General features: G+C 37.6%; 1 protein-coding gene across 1 annotated transcript; it reads right to left on the bottom strand.

The window, feature by feature from the left end:
• Positions 1-2,070: 2,070 nt before the first annotated feature.
• LOC311288454 (aerolysin-like protein) lies at positions 2,071-15,599 on the bottom strand. The gene is made up of 6 exons (XM_084405873.1): positions 13,007-15,599; positions 12,586-12,747; positions 8,558-9,292; positions 8,058-8,396; positions 6,936-7,004; positions 2,071-5,428 (listed from the first exon to the last, which is right to left on the bottom strand). The coding sequence occupies exons 1-6, from the start codon at positions 13,089-13,091 to the stop codon at positions 5,004-5,006; spliced, it is 1,815 nt and encodes a 604-aa protein (XP_084261999.1). The 5' UTR covers positions 13,092-15,599; the 3' UTR covers positions 2,071-5,003.
• Between the last annotated feature and the right edge of the window lie 5,472 nt (positions 15,600-21,071).

The raw sequence follows: 21,071 nt of genomic DNA, 5'->3' as shown, positions 1-21,071 counted from the left end.
GGAAGGCCTAGTGAGGCCTCTGACCTGATAAACCACAGTATATGCTATTACCTGAACACCACATACGTTTTTTTTTTTTTTTTTTTTTTTTCATTTTAATTCCTCAGAATTAAATGCAGTCTTTTCTTTTAAAATACTAGATAAGTGAAACACGGTCTGGATGGTAGGCTGAATAAAAATATCTAACTTCTCAAAGTCAGATAATATTCCATCATTTTAATTCCATAGAATTAAATGCAGCCATAATCACCAGATAATACTGTTTTGATATTTATCTATACGTTCTCGTAATCTACACACTGCCTCAGCAAACGCGAGATACGAGCCGTTTAAAATATATTTGGCTTTCATCCCTCGAGAAGAAAGTCAAAAGGTGCGAGGTTGAAACATCCGCCAGCGCAAGGATGCGCACGCGCCGAGATATTTCTCAATGAACACTGCCAGCACCCTCAGGAGCTGACTGTGAAAGCCTTGCACCCAAACAGTATTGTTTCACAGATCGCGTGCACCACGGGGCTCAGATGCTGAACCCTCCTCCCTCGAGCAAAGGGTCAGACGAGAGCGGAGCGTCTTCAAATGAAAAAACACTCACAGTTTGCACAAGAGGCTCTCTCGAGAGCCTCCCATGCGTGCTCTTCTCCCAAGCAAAAGACGCACAGATCGTGTGTGTTTCACCCGATGTCAAATATCTTGGGCATGGGTCTGCACACTTGTGAAAATTCTCCTTCTTCTCTGCGCGTTTCAGCGATATTCTCCAAACAGACAAACAGTCCCTGAAGACGAAAAGATGTTGTCATGTGTGCAAGGCTCCCTTTTATACATCCAGGTCGCACGCTCATCATTCAAGCTGATGATGCACGGGCTGTCGCCGGTCAACATGATTGCTGTGAGTTGATATTTGATTTCAGACACCTGTCACGCCTGAGGCGTTCCCCAAAGCGTCAATGACGTATTGTTGAGTTCCCTTCGAAAGGGAACTGTGATAAGTGCTGCTTGATAGTAGGTCCTGGTTCTGTTGGCAGTAATGACTCACGTCTGCCACCCGCTGGTGCATGCGCAAATAACAGCTGTCTACAATCAGACAGTAGAAACGATGCTGCCCACCTGTGGGTAAAAACGCTTTCAATTAATGGATGCTGGAATCTGTAGAAATTAAGAGAATAGCTTTTTTAGTACCCAAAATGTCCTTTCTTAATCTCTTCTCTCTTAACGGGATGTTCGCTGTCCAGGTAACGTAGGGGAACTCACTGCCAATGGCCCAAGTTCAGTCAGGCAAATTAAGAACGATCACGGCTTTATTCAACATGTAGGCCTATTTTAAAATAAACTAATAGATTGTGTGTAGAATTTTTAAATGTTGTGTTTTTGTTTAATTTTTATTTCCTTGTACATGTTAGTTAAAAATAAAACAAAATAATCTGTAATTCCATACTGTAGCCACTAGATGTCTGTATAGTCATTTACATAAATATATATTCAGGGCTGTGAAATTCTTAATAAATATATATGTTGTTTGACAACAATTCGAATGTCAACAAGAAGTTACAACTCCCGGGATCGCTTAGAGCACATTTAAAGATTATTTTGATGATGACTTTTACTCCTATGTACATTAATGTGTAAAAATGTCACACATCATTCCCAGTACTGGCATACTGTTTATTTTGTGATATATATGAAATGTTTTAAATATAAATAAAATGGTATTTTGTGATAACTTTGTCTAATTGGTTTGTATGTCAGTAGTACTTATGTAGGATACAAATAAAATTAATCATATATCAAAATTCTGAAATCTAATTTATATTTAGTGCAAATAAAAATAATTACAGTAGTGTACTGATTAGCTTCGTTTTTACAGTAATGCACTGTATTACACAATTACAGTACTGTAGAACTGAAATACGGTTTGGTACTGTAACTCTTAATTACAGTAACTTACTGGCAACACTGTTACTGTAAAAAAACCCTTGAAAAGTCTAACAGTGTAAATGAAATAATTAATTAATTTAATTATCTTTGTTGAAGTAGCAAAAGTCATTTTCTCTTTCTCTTTTGTTGTTTGATTAACATTGGTGCGAGTATATTACAGGCTGAATTAAGACGAATGCACGGATCCAATATAATGAATGATATGCATCTGTTTTCTTTCTCAGTTGTTTACAACACATAACAGGGTTTTTCTTGGGTCAAAAAAATAATAATTTTTTTTCACCTCTTTTTTTTTTTAAAAAGCTGTGATTTTACCACTGGATTTCATAGCTTTGTAAGATAAAAATCCTTCTTTGCTAGACCTGATATATATTTTTCTATCATATCAATATCAAAAAGTAGAATAAAAAAGTAGCATTAAATAGTTTATTTTGACTAATAGTCTAATTTTCTACCATATACAACTAAATAAAATTACCAGCTAGCTAGCACATTTGCACTTTTCTTCTGGTTTCGCCTCACTCCAGTCTAAACTACGCTAAATATTTTTTAGCTAATATAAATAACCTGAAAATACTGTAGTTCATTAAGGTTAAATCGATCTGTTTGTAACACTTTACGATATGGTTTGATTTGTTAACATTAGTTAATGTTTTAGGCTAATAACTAACATAAACTAACCATGAGCAATACATTTGTTACTGTATTTATTAATCTTTGTTAATGTTAGTTAATAAAAATACAGCTGTTCATTGTTACTTCACAGTGCATTAATTAACAATGTTAACAAACAAATACAACTTTTGATTTTTTGGGAAACTCAGAAGCGAAGACCAGGAGACTTGGTTGTATTCTTCAGCAGGATTCTTTATTGAGAACACGAGCTGTCGGTAGCTGCAGTCATGAAGTCTGACTAAGGCTGTGTGCCTTGTAGTTTATATACATTTCAAGGGGGAGGGATTTACATAAAGGTGGATACACTCTGAACACAGCATGCAAATGAAGTACACGAGTCAGCCCATTTCCCCAGTCCTGATCTCATCAGCATAACAGTGACATTCAAATACATTGATGCTAATATAATCAGCCTAACTATTCAACAACTGGGCCAGGGGCTCCCAGAGCCATTAAAGACAAAGGGTGAGAGTCTCAGTAATCTGACTCATTTAACTTACAATAGAGAGAACAGGACTGGCAGGAATTTCTTGCTGGACACTGCATAACCTTAAATGCTAAACACAATGTACAGAACTTTCTCAGTTTACATGCAATTGTATTACAACCTAGATGTAACATTACAACAGTTCCCCCTTTGAGAGTTCTAATAACTCTCACAAAATACAAATTTAGATACTTAAAAGTTCATTCTTGTAACTAGTGATCATTACAGGCACATAGCACATGTTCTGTGTTGCTTATTTGTAATTGCATGCTGACACAGAAACAAACATGCAATTGTCTGTGATTGGTTGGAACACTATTTGTTTTGGTTTTGAGTGGTTGGTGAAAGCAACTGTTTTTGTGTGCAGATCTCAGAGCCTAGGCTGCCTACAGAGACAAGTTTTTTTTGACGGCATGCTTATGGGGCGGGCAGCTAGCGGATCGTTAGGAAAGATTAGATGAATGTGATAATTTATGTTTGGGCCTGAAATCGCCGATACAACCTTTAAACAGGGTGTCTACATATATAAACAAGTTAAATTTAAGAATTTTTAAGACCTTTTTAATGCCACTTTGAATGAAATTTAAGACCAAACCTGTGATGGAAATACACATTATATTACATGCGTATATGTAATATTTAACCTAAGTAATTGAAATAATTTAATATTCACTACTTGTTTATTGAACTAAAATCAATGTAATATTTGCAATCGTGAGAATATTCAGCAAAATAGCTCCTGTCATGTTATGTTACTCAGGGTTTTTCTTGGCTCAAAATGAGGCGGAGGTGGTAAAATCCTAATAATGTATTTTAATAATAAGATAATTAAATTTGTATTTTTTGTAGATCATCATATATCCTAATGTGTTTCCCACACTATTTTTGTGGATGCCAAAAAAATATTGGATGAAAATGGATGCCAAGAAAACACTATTTTTTTGTACCTTTTATAAAGGGCATTTTCCCCCTAATTTTATTAAATGTATGCTCCATCTTTCATTTCAAATTCTTAAATTTGATCAATATATTCAATTAAAATAATAAGACACTAGGGTGTTACCAATCAAATTAAATAACTTACATTGAAAAATTGAAAACGGTATTAAATTAGATTATTTTAAATATTTTTGAATATACAAATAAGGAATGTTGAAAAGAATTATACTTTATGGAACTAAACCGCCAGTAGGAGGTGACAGGCGACCGTCTTAATGAGCGAGTCATTGAGTCATTCATTCAAATGATTTGTTCAAACAGCTGATTTCTTCAGAATGAGGCAGTTTATGAATGTCAACACAGAAAACATTTAATCACTGGATAGGTTTTTTTCGCTTACTGTCAGCTGAATGTGCGGAATGCTTTTTTAGAGAAAATAAGGAAAAAAATGTTTTAGCACAATTCACACCCCGCAGTTATTCAGGAGAAAAAAAAATCTCCGAATGCTCTACGTGAGACTTCGGGGCTCTCTCTCTGCTCGTTCTTATATGCACATTCAATTCTACATCACTCACCGATCATAAAAGGGATTGGCGGGACAAAAATTTGCTTTGTGTTTGAAAAACCGACTGTGTTTATGAGGATGTTCACCGAGACAGGCAATCTGACTTAATTTTGAATTCTCGTGTCCGTTCAAGCTCAGAAATAAAAGAAAGAGCACTGATCTTTGTGTCTGCCCAGCTCTGTGCGCTCACAGAAAACAGCTCACAAGTTCCAGTGTTCTTGCGCTTTATGTTTAAAATGACAGGACTTAAAAACACATGCAAATGATCAAATTTCACTCCGATGGTCAAACTTTGCAATTAATCCTCGAATCACAAGCGTTATGGGCTGGGGGGCAGCTGGCCCATACGGATCATGAATCACAGACCAGCTACCTATTCTTGTCATCCCACATCCTGCGATGTGACTATTGTGGATGCGCACACCGCGATATCGATGCTAGAGGAAATTCCTTGGTATCCACATTGATATCAGTGTAAGTGACGCCTTTGTATGTGCCCTTGGTTTCATACGTAAACACACTGCCGTTCTTGCAGGTCATCTTCACTGTGCCAGTGTAAGGCAGGTCAAAAGTGGCTCTGCCAATAGAGACTGAAACATGCAGCTTCTTCCCTGGTGGCACATCTACATCTGTAGACAGAGTTTCGGTTCTCTCTTCTGTGTGCTCCTGACCATAAGTGCCTTCAAATCCAATGGTGACACTGTATCCTGTGGTACTTTCAGCAAACACTGGAATCCCAGCCTTCACTTTTGTACTAAATGTTGCAGATAAACTTCCACTCACAGACCATGAAGATGTTTTGATCACTTTCTTTGAGGTTTTAACTTTTTCTTTTTAGGTAGTTTTATTTCATACCCGTAGGTAAATTTGTTATGCAGTAAAAAAGAATTCAGTTGTCCACACATAATAGACATAACAACATACAACTAATACACATACAAATTTATAAGTAAGCATCATGACAAACTGCACCGCAACACATAAATCTTTGCTATCCATATTAATTTGCAAATCCTAAAACTTCTCTCGTACTAATATTATTTAAAACTTCAATTGCGGCTGGGACAAAAGTATTCCTGTACCGTCTTGTTTTCCATCTTGAGGCTGCAAACCGGCGACCAGACGGAAGTAACTTAAAATCAATACGTAAGGGATGCGACAGATCACTCAAGACAGTACTTGCTTTCCGATACAGCTGTTTTTTATAAATACATCCTAAATTCCTTTGATTTACACCTATTATTCTACTCGCCCACCTTACAATTTGGTTTAAAGAGTTTTTGTTCTTTACTGACAGGCTTCCATACCACACCCCAATGGAGAATGACAGAACTGATTCAATAAAAGCAGAATAAAATAATGTCAACATGCGTCTATCAATGTGAAATTTTGCAAGTTTCCTAAGGCAACTCAAACGTTGGTGACCCTTTTTACATACCATTTCGCTATTCAGCTCGAATGACAATTTAGAATCTATAACTATACCAAGATATTTAAAATTCTCTACCTGATCCACAGCCTCCCCTTTAATAATCGTAGTGACATGATTAACAGGGCGTGTTCTAAAATCAATAATCATATCCTTCGTTTTAGTAATATTTAATTTTAGATAGGAATCATCGCACCAGGTTACAAAATCCTCTACAACTGGACCATGGCCAGACTCATCCCCCTGTAGCAGGCTCACTATCACTGTATCGTCAGCAAACTTGATAAATATCCTATTTTCGTGTGAGCTTTGACACATGTTGGTGTATAGAATGTATAATAAGGGCGAAAGAACACAGCCTTGTGGAGATCCTGTGGATAAACTTAGTACATCAGAAAAGCTACCATTTACTTTTACCCTCTGCGTTCTATTGGTTAAAAAGTCTAGTAACCATCCCACTAAATTGTGGTTCAACTTAAAATATTCTAACAGTCTCCTAGCTAATATGTGGGGTTGAATAGTGTTAAAAGCAGACGCGAAGTCAATGAACAACAATCTTGCGTGAGTATTTTTCCCCTCTAGATGCTTAGTCAGTAAATTTAATAACATAAGTGAAGCATCCTCAACACTTCTATTTGCTCTGTATGCAAATTGCAAAGGATCGAGGACTTGTCCAGTCTTACTTAAAAGCTCAGATTTTACTAATTTCTCGAATGATTTCATCACTAAAGAGGTGAGGGCAACTGGTCTCAGGTCATTTAACACTTTAGGCTTGTTACATTTGGGAACAGGAATAATAATAGACTTTTTCCACAGGTTAGGTACTTTTTGTACCCGTAGTGACCAATTAAAAATATCAGAAAATATTGAAGTTAGTTGCTTCGCACAGTGCTTTAAAATTCTCCCACCTATATGGTCTGGACCCGGACTCTTGTTCTCCTTAGTGGAGAGAAAAATTTTCTCCACTGCTGCCTGTTCTAAGACCATATGAGAATCATCATTACACAGGCATCTTAGTTCTTCTACCTCATTTTTAAAATCAAAACTCTCAAACCTAGAATAAAACATATTAAGAGCATTTGAAAAGTAATCATTTGATCTAAAACCGTCAATACACACAGTACTCTTATTTACATTATGCTGTATACTCGCAATTGTCTTCATACCCGACCAAGCTGAACCTAAGTTATTATCTGCCAAGTTTTTTTCTAACTTAACTTTATATGCTTGTTTAGCTTTAAAGATCTCTGTTCTAACCTCCTTCCTCGCTGTTGCCCTCTCTAATCTATCCCCCTGCCTATGGGCTAATTGCTTGTTCCGCAAACTTGATTTGACTGATTTTGTCATCCATGGTTTAGTATTAGAGAAAACCTTAAATTTACGTGTAGGCACAATCATATCCTCACAAAAGGTTATGTATGAACAAACGACATCAGTCAGTTCATCAATATGTTCACAAGAGTCTTTGAAGACCTCCCAATCTGTACAATCAAAGCACCCTTGTAAACGGGCGGTAGAGTCATCTGACCACATTTTAACTTCTCTTGTATGGGGTTGTTCTCTCTTGAATAATGGTCTATAAATAGGAAGGAGCTGTACACAATTATGATCAGCAGATCCCAGTGCTGACAAAGGTACAGACTTATAAGCTCCCTTTATATTCCCATAACAGAGATCCAGCGTCTTATATTGTCTTGTTGGGCACGTGATGTACTGGTAAAAATTTGGCAAGGACTTTTTAAGTGACACATGATTAAAATCTCCCAAAATAAAATTCGGCGCCTCTGGTGAAATGTTTTGAAGTCCTTGAACAACATCAGATACAGTGTTCGATGCAATGACGTTGTTTGCTTTGGGGTGAATGTACACAACAGTTATAAAAATTTGTGGAAATTCTCGTGGCAGATAAAATGGACGAAGAGATACCGACAATAACTCCATATCGGGTGTACAAATGTTCTCCCGAACAGTCACAGAAGTACAATAGCGTTTGTTGACATAAAGGCATACACCCCCACCACGGGATTTACCTGTAATTTCTGCGTTCCTGTCTGTGCGAAATGGAATGCCAAAACCATCAACACTCAAGCCGTTGTCCAAATCCTGCTCAGTTAGCCAGGATTCTGTGAATGCCATTGCACAGCTGTTTCTGTAATCCTGCAGGAAACGAACATTTCCTTGCAACTCATCGAGTTTGTTCCGTAGTGACTGTACGTTTCCCACGATCAATGACGGCAGAGCGATACGTGTCAGCTGTTTACTCCGTAGTCGCTGACGAACACCTCCCCTTTTCCCTCGCTTTCTTTTCTTAACTTTCCCAGCATCATCTCCCGGTGCAGAATTACAATTCTCCCTCCGAAGTATGCCGCCTGGAAGTTTAGAAAGCGGGTACTGACCGCTGAGTAGACTCGGTGAGTTCCAAGCCAGTAGTTGATCCCTGGTGTACTGAATCCTCGGAGCCGGCACCATAATTCCATAGCAAACGAGATTCAGGTCAAACAAAATCCAACAAACGATTAAAATGATCAGCTCCATCTGACCCAACGGATAGTTTGTGTTAAGCACAATTTGTCATGAGAAAAAAAACACAAACTAACATAAAACATGCACATAGACTCTTCAAAACAACAAAATAGGACGCCGAGTTTTTCCTTCTGCTGGTCGCCGCGTGCGCATGCGCCCAAGGTCACTTTTTGAGTGGCGGATGAGCTGTTCCTGAAAGTGAGGGATTCGATTTCTTCCATTGTCACCTTTGGTATCAGTTGGTGGATAGTGGGATAGTGGACATCGGTGAGAACTGCTGATTCAACTGCTTTGAGAAACATGAATCCCATGCAGTCAATTTCCCAACCAGATCTTCCTACAACTCCCAAACAAAATCCAGAGCCGACATCCATGGGATATTCTGTTTTTAAACCCCAGCTTGTCATCTTTGCAAAAAATTCTCTCCCCAGACTGGTCTTGAATTTGATGGCTCCAAGACGTGTTCCTGCTCCGTTCCCCCACAGGGACAGTGAGGTGAAACGCTCACCAGGTGTGAACTTGTACTCTTGATACGGTCCTTGTGTATCAAAGGTTGGACTTCGTCCACCAAATTGATCAACACTCCTATCTGTAAGCCAGACCTTGACAGCCTTCACCTGCGATTCTCCCACCCAGACTCCGATCTTCTCTAAAGTGGCACCACTGTTCTCACCAGTAAATGAGAATGCATCACCTCCGCCTCCACCAATTAGCTCTAGAGTCATTGTGTCAGACATCAAATCTGAAAATAATATAAATACACAATTTTATAATTTAATATTATATTAATTTAATATAAAAATAATATCAGATCAGAATTAGCATCAGCTTTACACTTTATTGCAGTGTTTCCCAACCCAGTTTCTGGAGACACAACAACAGCACACGCTGGACTTCTTTCTTAATTGATCCATTCATTTCTGGTCTTGGAGTATCTACTAATAAGCTGACTTGAATCAGGTGTGTCTGAATTGGCAAACACGCTAAATGTGCAGTTCTGGCATTCCTCTGGGAACAGGTTTGGGAAACATTAGCCGCTTTTCCACTGTCAGGCCAAACGGATCTAAGAGTGGTAAGGAATGGTTAATGTTATATTTCCACTCAAGCTTGGTTCAGCACGGCCAGATTGCAAACCACTAACCATGCATGTTGTGACATCGCCACTGAGGATTGGTCACTTGTCTGTTGTCTGGCTCTCTGTAGCTGGTCAAGTGCGCTATTTGAGCATGGTCAACAACACTGGAGGTCCACCCGCAACCTCTGCCAAAAGTGTGTTCAGCATTTAGAATATAAAGCTTATGTGGCAAAGTGGGGAGGGGCAAACTCCATAAGGAGAAGCCTATAATGGCAATAATGGTCGACTACGCCACCCCAGAATATTGTGGAATAACAGCCCTAAGGGCACACAGGTTCTTATCAAAGAATGGGTGAGGAGACGTGGGTCATATACAGGGGCGATTCTAGGATTTTCATTTTAGGGGGGCTCAGCCCCCAATGAGGGTATGATTTAAAAAAAAAAAAAAAAAGTTAGTTTATGGTCTAATGCTCATTATTAACTAGTTTCATTAATTCATTCAGTAACATGCATATGGCACAGTTTTATAATCACTGAGGTACCGAATGTGAGGTATTTAGGGGGGTTCGGGGGGATGCTCATGAAAATGTTGATTTCTCTGATCTACATATGTGCATTTTAAGATGTTTTGAAGGCCATAAAAATTGGATAACAAAAGCTTTAAAACCATGGGCAGCTGTTTTTTTTCTCACCTCATCAGCATCACACTTTTTTTTTTAACTTTGTTTTTATCATGCTCTGTCTTTTCCCCTCCTAAAGCTGAGCTTTGACTGATATAGTGTAATGCCAGGTGACGAGGCTCCACCTGAGAGCGACATTTCATTCACTTCAACTACACCTCAAACTCGACGTCAACGCAGAAAGGGTCACAATAAGAAACCTGTAGCTGCAGATGCACTCTCTGGGTTGCTAAAGCATATGACAGTCTAAAAATAATGTTGCAAATAAAGAGTTCATTGTCCATCTCTGCCTCTCTCAAGTCACATGAGAGAGCAGTGACAAGGGTCGTTGTCCACACATACAAAGGAACTATTGTATCTTCGGAGGAACAGCCACTGACTGGACAGTCAGGGTACAGAAATAGACTACACTAGCTGGGATCAGCAGTTGTACATGTGATTCAAATCATGTGTGCCTTACAGTAAATATGATGAAGGCACCTCAATTCGGGATATAAAAGAAGAGAATTGGACAAGACTCATTGCTCATCCTTGCAATCTCCAGTCCGGGACGCCAGCAGTTCCCGGATGCAAGAAGTTAAAGCCTAGCTAATATTACTCTGTTAGTTCAGTACTCTATTATATTCTGTAACAAGTATTCTTTTCATTTTGATTCTTTTAATAAATATTGTTAAACATTTATTACAATCATCTGACTGGAACTTGGAATTCTTGAGTACGTTTTCACTTTTCTTTCCTGGATCAGGACGATCCCAACCGGGGGAAAACCTACAGAGGGTGAGCATGATTTCTGATATGTGAATAATCAGAATGCACTGTTTGATTGATTAATAGCCTAGCTTACAACAGGGTTATTGTTGTATAGCGAACACGGTTGAAGAGTACCTAAAAAGGTAGACTTAAACTACGAAGGGGACATTTATTATATTTATAATCCTTATTATCTTTATAATAAAATACGAATTCGTAGAGACTGATCACCTAACTCTTAAAAGTACGACTAAAGGATAGGCTCTTTAGTTACCGCGGGATTATCCATATATCCTGGATAGGATGTAGGATAATTTGGAACGGTATTAATCGTATAAACTTTTACAATAGGCTTTTCATTTTTGTCTGTCAGTGAAGAAAGTAAACATAGGGTCAACTGATAGGTTGATTTATGAATCATTTTCTCAGACAAAGCTACCAGGAAAGCTAGGTAACTAAGTTTATTAAATTCATAAATATTAAATATTCACAAAATATTCACAATATGTACACACTCATTATTGATCTAGGCCTAATACATGGCTGTAGACAGGGCATTATAATCAAAGAGGTCATAAATTTGAGGTTGTTACGGGGTTAAACATTTTTACTGTATATCTCTGATATAAAAATTCCAAGACGTTTGAAGGCCAAAAAAGGATAAGAAATAGATTTAAAACCTGCTCTCTCCTCATCTCCATCACTCTGTCTTTTTCTCTCAGTCTCCTGATCTTGCCCTGTCTCCCCTCCTAAAGCTGAACTTTTTTTTTTACTGAAGGCTACAAATTGGATTATATTAATCCTCAACATGTACACATTCATTATTAATCTTGTGCCTATGAAAACGGCTTTGTTAATGTTTCTTGTCCCCTCACAAAGACATAATTACACATTCTATAGGCCTATTTTCAGGTCAGAATGGCTAAATTAGACAAAAGTGTATTAGTTTTCTAATTATTTTTGTCATTTCACTTACATCTTCTAAACTCGCACTCGACCATAAACTGAGCAAAACAAAATAACCCCTCATGATGTTTCTCTCTCTGGGCCATCTAGTGCTTTCAGACAATGATGTGTGTCTTTAATCATTTCTGTGCATGGCTGCATAATGTTAGCCTCTGCTACTTCACTTGACTACAGGAGTGAAATGAAATTAGCGGAAGTAGGAAGTCTGACGTAGTCAGGCTAGCATAATGTAATGCCGAAATACATAATAATATGTTTTAAATTTTAAAAAGTAAAATAAATCATGATCGGTTTCTAAAGTATGTTTTCATGAGTGTTTATCGCTTCAAATTTTTTTTTTTTTTTTTTTGTTGGAAGTAAAAACAACTATTACACTCTGATAAGGGCTGAAGGTGAACGCAGCGAAACGTGTTGGTATTGGATGAGAAACCGAACCGTCCTGTGTTGCTCCCAATGCTCCAGCAACATAACATTATGTAAACTGCAATGCATTTATGACAAAGAACTGCTCCGATGCAGATGTAATATCATAGCAATCTATCAATAAATGCACTCACGACACACCTGGTACTCTCTGATGTTCGCTCTGATGTTCGCTCTGATTGGCGCCCATGATTACACACGCGCCCACACACACGTGAGGATTGGATGCAAGAAAACACACGGCACTATGTGTAATCACCACACTAGCAGCTATAGCCACCCCTCTCCAGAAACTCCCAGCTTCTGCAAAGAAAAAAGAAACACAAACATACAAATCAACAAGCTTATAAAACGCAATATAAGCAGAACACAGCAAAAGAAAACAAAGATAAAGAAAAATGCAAATGGATTTTCTCTTTAGGAAGAACAAATTAAATGTAAAGCACAATTCACTCAGACTTTCAGCAGTTATAAATTACAATGCCCAGAGTGAATTATAAACCATAACAAAATAATAAAACAAAATACATACATAAACTCAATAACAAAAATGCTGTTGTACCCAGATTTAGCAGGTGGCAGTCGGCGAAGACAGACTGCACCACCCCCGACCAAGGCGCGAGACAGTTCCTATAATAATTATACATAGAGGCAAAACAGCAACATAGCCACAACCAGACGTGTGTGACGATTTAATATTGATTTAATATAGCTACTCCACCCTGCTACACTTAGAAAAATGTTTATCATAAAAAAAAAATGTATTATGATAAATGTAGCGCTATAGAATCTGCTCTAACTAAATTTACAATCAAGAGCCGCTAATGAATAAAGGCAATACCGTTTAAAGAGCACTGCTAAGATCATTTGTTTTAGCCTTAAATAGGATAGGCGAGAGAGAGAGAGAGAGAGAGAGAGAGAGAGAGAGAGAGAGAGAGAGAGAGAGAGAGAGAGAGACCACAGCCTAATTAACAAATAGTACCACCAGAATCGTTCTGAAATCAGACTGATGTTTTTGAAAAATTATCATAAAGTTGCATAAAATCAATTTAATTATCTATCCCATCTAAATAGTTATTTTCAGTTCGATTTCCTTACCTGAACAATGTAAATGACCTGGAGCGAAAACCGGGGTGTTCCTGTCTTCAGAAATGGTTGATCTCTCCAACATCTCCCTGAGACATGCCTTTAAATAGCCTGTAAGTTTCACTTTGACAGATATGGGAGTGGCGAAGACAGGGGGTTTGTGGTTTTCAAAAAATCACGTGTGTTATACTAAAGCATAGTATAAAAAATTACTATTATTTTTTAAATAAAACGTCTGCTAAATAAATAAATGCAGCAGTCAATGTTTTTCACTAAATAAAACATGGCATTAAACACATGATCTAACACACTTTTGATCAGTTATAAACCTTGGGATGAGCTTTGTGATAATTAATGATGATTGTAACATCATCTATAAACACCCAACAGATTATCCACAGCATTTAAATCTGCTTTTCTAGCCATAAGGAGTGTGTCTTATAAACACACAGATAAGGCAGCCAAAGGAAAACTAATGTTGAAAAGTCAAGGATCAAGAGCACAACTAAAGCAAACATCGATATCAATAATGGTGACTGTAAAACTATATTATTTTCAATAAAAAAATCAACATCTAAAACGACACTTGGTTACTAACGTAACCTCAGTTCTCTCTAGAGAGGGAACGAGTGTTGCGTAAGTTTAGCTTACGCTACGGGAAAACTCCTTTTCTCGAGAATACTGAAGCAAAAAATTATCCTTAATTTTTAGAATGTAAAACGCATTTGCTGCAGCAGTCAGACATAGGCAAGACAGCTCGCGTGCCTATTGGCTGCTCTGCGGCAACTGCTGCAACCTATCAGTGCGTCTTAGCATGACTCCAGCGCCAATGGGAAGCCTTCCCGCGCTGTCGTCATGGCCCGCCAAAAGGGGTATGGCTCTAGCCTATAAAACCGAGGTTACGTTAGTAACCGAGTGTCGTTCTCTTACGAGAGTACTCTCGTGTTGCGTAAGTTTAGCTTACGCTACGGGAACTCTATGTAAAGTGCCGTGTGTGCTGAGTTTCAAACACTTATGTCCCAAGGGCGGTAGCCCGGGGCTCATGTAAAAGTGAAGTGATCGCAACGGCAGAACAGGGCAGGACGACTCTGTGTTATGAGATATGCATTAGGGTGTGAATTGGCACTGGTTTTATGGAAGTAAAATAATGTCAAATGTTTTTGAAATAAAAAGCCTGCTGAATTGCACTACTTGAAAAAAAATAGGCATTGCATTAACCATGCTTGCATTTTAATGCATTGTATTTTTAGGGCTTGCATTTTTATGGGCTGAAATTCAGCATGGTTGAATATTTAAGCTGTGAATATTTCAATTAAAAACATTTCAAACACCTTTTCATTATTAAAAATTCAATAATCCATATTCACCTTTCATATTTCACTTCCAAAATATTCCAACGGTTTAAAAATACAACCAATAATATTCAACAGGCAATTTTCGGGCCATTTTATTTCGCTTTGCAAATTCGCTTCCACAAAATTCAGTGGTTCAAATGCGACAGTAAATTCAACATTCACGTCCTGGAACTGCAGGAAAAGCAATAGATTACCGAGCATACTCTCCATCTGCTGTTAGTCGACCTCACCATTAGATGGTGCAAAAGTGCGTGTTGTTGACGAAGACCAGCAAAATAAGAGCAAGTCATTCATTCATAAAACTCATTTACAGCAATGTAAGTGTATTTGTGATTATTATGACGGTGGTTTTATGTTAAATTCAGTGCCTTCACGGTTACTTTTTCTGTGTAGCACTTGCATCTTTATCTACCGTGAACAAGATTGTTATTCCCCGATGCGGATGTACAGATCCAATGTTACATTTTTGAGGTTGACATATATTTATCTTGGTTGTTTAGTTAGTTGCCTTAACTTTATATTGTGGCGATGTGCTGCATGCAAGCTATTAGGGTTTCCCTCAATACTTCTGCACATATACAACGCTTAACGTAGATTAATGGACTACAGTGATGTAAAAGACCAAACTCGCAGGCAAGCAGATTGACTCAGAATAACGCGCAAAGCTGAGCGTTTCCCAGTGATCGACTGGCATAAAGATGGCTTGATGTTGGACATTCGCACATTTAGGGACCGTCTCTAAAGTGTATACGACTTATAGAACGACTTACAGTCATAAAACCAACTGTAAAGTGTTCATGTAGAGTCAGGCATAATGCGCATTGCGCACCCTTTGGATTTTTGATATTAATTCAAATAAATGTAAGTTTGCTATTGAAGTTAGAAACATGTATGCCAATGTTGTATGCAACTTTAGAGACGGTCCCTAAATGTGCGAATGTCAAGCCAATTTTACATTTAGTCATTTAGCAGACGCTTTTATCCAAAGTGATAAACAGTTAAATTAACAATAGGACAACAATATGCAAGTGCTATGACAGTTTAAGCTAATGCAATACACGTAGGCATACTATATATAGGCTATATGTAGGCTATATCAGTATATATCACCATATATGTATCGCCACTGCCAGTATATCACGAAACGCTCAGCATGAAACTTTGCGCGTCAAGTTCATATTCTGAGTCCATGCTTGTCTGTAGCCTATATAGTAGCCTACAGCCTACTTCCCCAATAAGGTGCAAGACTGATCTTTCATATCACTGTATTAGTACATTAAGCTACGTTAAGCGTTTTGTCCCAACTGAAGGGGAATCCTTGAGTATGAGGTATTGAGGGAAACCGATTATAATCCTGTTCATGTAGAGAAAGCTGATGACATGTAGAATACACAGGTAAAGTAACAATGAAGTTATTGAATGAAACATAAACGTACAGCTTTTGTGTGTTTATCTTTTCCGCACATACTGACACAGATAATCATTTCCATTTTATGAATGAATGTCTTCGTCAACAACAAGCGCTTTTGCACCATCTAATGGTGAGGTCGACTAACAGCAGATGGAGAGTATGCTCGGTAATCTATTGCTTTTCCTGACGTGAATGTTGAATTTACTGTCGAATTTGAACCACTGAATTTTGTGGAAGCGAATTTGCAAAGCGAAATAAAATGGCCCGAAAATTGCCTGTTGAATATTATTGGTTGTATTTTTAAACAGTTTGAATATTTTGGAAGTGAAATATGAAAGGTGAATATGGATTATTGAATTTTTAATAATGAAAAGGTGTTTGAAATGTTTTTAATTGAAATATTCACAGCTTAAATATTCAACCATGTTGAATTTCAGCCCATAAAAATGCAAGCCCTAAAAATACAATGCATTCAAATGCAAGCATGGTTAATGCAATGCCTATTTTTTTTCAAGTAGTGCAATTCAGCAGGCTTTTTATTTCAAAAACATTTGACATTATTTTACTTCCATATGGTTTCATGATTCAATTCGTTTACGATTATCATGTCAACGATTCGATACAATTCAATTTCACGATGCATTCTTTGCAACCTCGGTTTTCAATAATCCTGCACATGGCTACATTTTCATCAGTAAATAGTCTACAAGCAGTCAGATATATGAACTCCCTTTTATTTTATCTACTTCAAATAAAACTGTCTGAACAGAGTAAATACACTAGTAAATGAACACTAGTAGTAAGTGAACAGTAGTAAATAAATACTAAAGGCACATGAAACTGTCAAGTACTGAATGCATTTAAAGTGCAGTGAACTACTTCAAAAAGTATTTAAATGTTAACAAATGTATATTAAAAAAAAGTATTTAAATGTTAACAAATGTATACAAATTAAGTTAATTTATAACCCAAAATAAATAGTAGGCCTACAGTCTTCAAAACAAAAACTTTCTGCACAGCTCTAATATACAAAATAAAATAAAATAAATATAAAATAACAGCACTGGGCACTTCCTGAATGTAGCAAACATTTAAGTCTAATTTAAATTTAGACTTTAAATTTTAAATTGAAGTCTGCACACAACAGACAACAGAGCATTTAGAACTAATACATACAATGCAGTGCTCTAACATACAAAATAAAGGCAAATAACAAATATAAAATAACAGCTCTGGGCACAGGGTACTTCCTGAATTTGCCAACATGAGTCATCACAAACATGAGTCACTGCTCAGCATTTGGGAATTTGTAGGTTTTTCTGTAAGAAAACTAATTGATCCACATGCTCTGGTTTAAGAGTGCTTCTTTTAGCAGTGACCACATCTCCTGCCGTGGAGAAAACACATTCTGCAGACACGCTTGTGCCTGGGATACACAAGTATCGCTTTGAGAGCCGAGAGAGGAGGGGAAATGTGACCTCATGGGCATGCCACCAGCTCATAGGGTCTTCAGTCAGAGGCAAAGATGGGGCTTTACAGTATTTCTCCATTTCCTCCTCAGCCCTGGCATCCCATACGGAAATGTAATATATGACATATATGTCCCTATATCGCAATTTACGCCGTCATATATGCTAAATATAAGACAATATATTGCTATTACATATACACATATCTCTAGATATATGTTGATATAAGTTAAACTTATGTGACAGCAATATATTGTCTTATATTTAGCATATATGACGGCGTAAATTGCGATATAGGGACATATATGTCATATATTACATTTCCGTATGGGATGCCAGGGCTGAGGAGGAAATGGAGAAATACTGTAAAGCCCCATCTTTGCCTCTGACTGAAGACCCTATGAGCTGGTGGCATGCCCATGAGGTCACATTTCCCCTCCTCTCTCGGCTCTCAAAGCGATACTTGTGTATCCCAGGCACAAGCGTGTCTGCAGAATGTGTTTTCTCCACGGCAGGAGATGTGGTCACTGCTAAAAGAAGCACTCTTAAACCAGAGCATGTGGATCAATTAGTTTTCTTACAGAAAAACCTACAAATTCCCAAATGCTGAGCAGTGACTCATGTTTGTGATGACTCATGTTGGCAAATTCAGGAAGTACCCTGTGCCCAGAGCTGTTATTTTATATTTGTTATTTGCCTTTATTTTGTATGTTAGAGCACTGCATTGTATGTATTAGTTCTAAATGCTCTGTTGTCTGTTGTGTGCAGACTTCAATTTAAAATTTAAAGTCTAAATTTAAATTAGACTTAAATGTTTGCTACATTCAGGAAGTGCCCAGTGCTGTTATTTTATATTTATTTTATTTTATTTTGTATATTAGAGCTGTGCAGAAAGTTTTTGTTTTGAAGACTGTAGGCCTACTATTTATTTTGGGTTATAAATTAACTTAATTTGTATACATTTGTTAACATTTAAATACTTTTTTTTAATATACATTTGTTAACATTTAAATACTTTTTGAAGTAGTTCACTGCACTTTAAATGCATTCAGTACTTGACAGTTTCATGTGCCTTTAGTATTTATTTACTACTGTTCACTTACTACTAGTGTTCATTTACTAGTGTATTTACTCTGTTCAGACAGTTTTATTTGAAGTAGATAAAATAAAAGGGAGTTCATATATCTGACTGCTTGTAGACTATTTACTGATGAAAATGTAGCCATGTGCAGGATTATTGAAAACCGAGGTTGCAAAGAATGCATCGTGAAATTGAATTGTATCGAATCGTTGACATGATAATCGTAAACGAATTGAATCATGAAACCATATGGAAGTAAAATAATGTCAAATGTTTTTGAAATAAAAAGCCTGCTGAATTGCACTACTTGAAAAAAAATAGGCATTGCATTAACCATGCTTGCATTTTAATGCATTGTATTTTTAGGGCTTGCATTTTTATGGGCTGAAATTCAACATGGTTGAATATTTAAGCTGTGAATATTTCAATTAAAAACATTTCAAACACCTTTTCATTATTAAAAATTCAATAATCCATATTCACCTTTCATATTTCACTTCCAAAATATTCAAACTGTTTAAAAATACAACCAATAATATTCAACAGGCAATTTTCGGGCCATTTTATTTCGCTTTGCAAATTCGCTTCCACAAAATTCAGTGGTTCAAATTCGACAGTAAATTCAACATTCACGTCCGGGAACTGCAGGAAAAGCAATAGATTACCGAGCATACTCTCCATCTGCTGTTAGTCGACCTCACCATTAGATGGTGCAAAAGCGCTTGTTGTTGACGAAGACATTCTGTGTCTGCCTCGCTGCCTGCTGCCTGCTGTGAGTGTGTTTGCTTCCGTGCTGTAAGCTCCGTCTTAGCCTCGTATTTCTTTGTTTTGAACCATCATTTACTACAATTTGTAGTTGTTTATACTAAATACAGCTTACCCAACATCTCAGATTGACATCGCTAGCTTCCGTTACTACTAACACAACACGCTAATTCGCTACTGCTAGCCTGTTAACGCGCCACCCGTGCGCTCAGCTGTTTTATTTATTTATTTTTTCTCTCGCGCGCTCGAGCCTTTGAGTTCATAAAAGCTCAGGTAAGTAATAATCAGTCAACAAACACGGTGAGTAATGTCTTGTCCTGTTATTGTCACCTGCACTTCATGTCACATGTTTAGCATAGACTTCTCTGTTGGCAATGTAGGATTTATATGTGATAAATGTAAGGAGACAGTTAGGCTGACAGAGAAGATTTCAGAATTAGAGACACGCATCCAAACTTTAATTGAGGATAGTAAGAGTGCTAGAGCTTTAGATACTATTTTGGATGCGCCTAGCATAGTGAACTCTTTACATGATTCGGTTCCAGCTGAAGTAGAGCCTGTGCAGCCGGGCAAATGGGTGACAGTGAGGGATCGCTCTAGTCGCGGATCAAAAAACCACTCTTCCGTTCCGATTACCACAACAAATCGATTTGCCCCGCTCAGTGAAACACCCACTGAGAATTCTGTTGATTGTGCCCTAGTAATTGGTGATTCGATCACACGGAACGTGAAAATAGAGACACCAGCGAACATAGTCACATGTTTGCCGGGAGCCAGAGCGCCTGACATCAAAGCAAATTTAAAAGTGCTGGCTAATGCTAATCGTAAATTCTCTAAGATCATTATTCATGTCGGCACTAATGATGTTCGACTCCGCCAGTCGGAGATCACCAAAATTAATATTAAAGAGGTGTGTGAACTTGCAAGTACGATGTCAGGCACTGTAATTTGCTCTGGCCCCCTTCCTGTTCGCAGGAGTGATGAGATAGTTAGTAGATTGTGTTCACTGAATCGCTGGCTGTCTGAGTGGTGTCCGTGTAATAATATAGAATTCATAGACAATTGGAAAAGTTTTTGGGGCAAACCTGACCTGTTGAAAAGAGATGGTATTCATCCCTCCTGGGATGGTGCTGCTCTTCTATCTAGTAATATGGCTCATAGTCTTAGAGCTCAAACATGACAAATTGGGCACCAGGTCAGGAAGCAGACAGACTGGCTAAACCAACCGTCTGCTAGCGGCCTCGCGTCACCCAGGTCAGATAAATCCCATCACATAGAGCCTCTTTCACCTAGCTATCATCATATAGAGACTGTGTCTGTTCCCCGATTTTGGAAATCCAAAAAATGTTTAAACCTATCTAAGGTTAAAAATTTAATTGATGTTCAACAAATAAAAAACAGCTATAATACAGATGAGCAAATGCTAAAGCTTGGGTTGCTGAATATTCGATCGCTTACTT

This window comes from Rutilus rutilus, assembly GCF_951802725.1.
Source record: "Rutilus rutilus genome assembly, chromosome: 3".
Classification (NCBI taxonomy): domain Eukaryota; kingdom Metazoa; phylum Chordata; class Actinopteri; order Cypriniformes; family Leuciscidae; genus Rutilus; species Rutilus rutilus.
Note: the sequence above shows the minus strand (reverse complement) of the source record. Positions and strands in the feature narration are given on the sequence as shown.

Coding starts and splice junctions, on each gene's coding strand:
- LOC311288454 (XM_084405873.1), bottom strand. CDS start 13,091: ATGTATAATTATTATAGGAACTGTCTCGCGCCTTGGTCGGGGGTGGTG. Junction 12,748..13,006: donor CTGCCACCTGCTAAATCTGG/GTACAACAGCAT, acceptor TTTTCTTTGCAG/AAGCTGGGAGTTTCTGGAGA. Junction 7,005..8,057: donor CAGGAACGCAGAAATTACAG/GTAAATCCCGTG, acceptor ATATGGTCTTAG/AACAGGCAGCAGTGGAGAAA.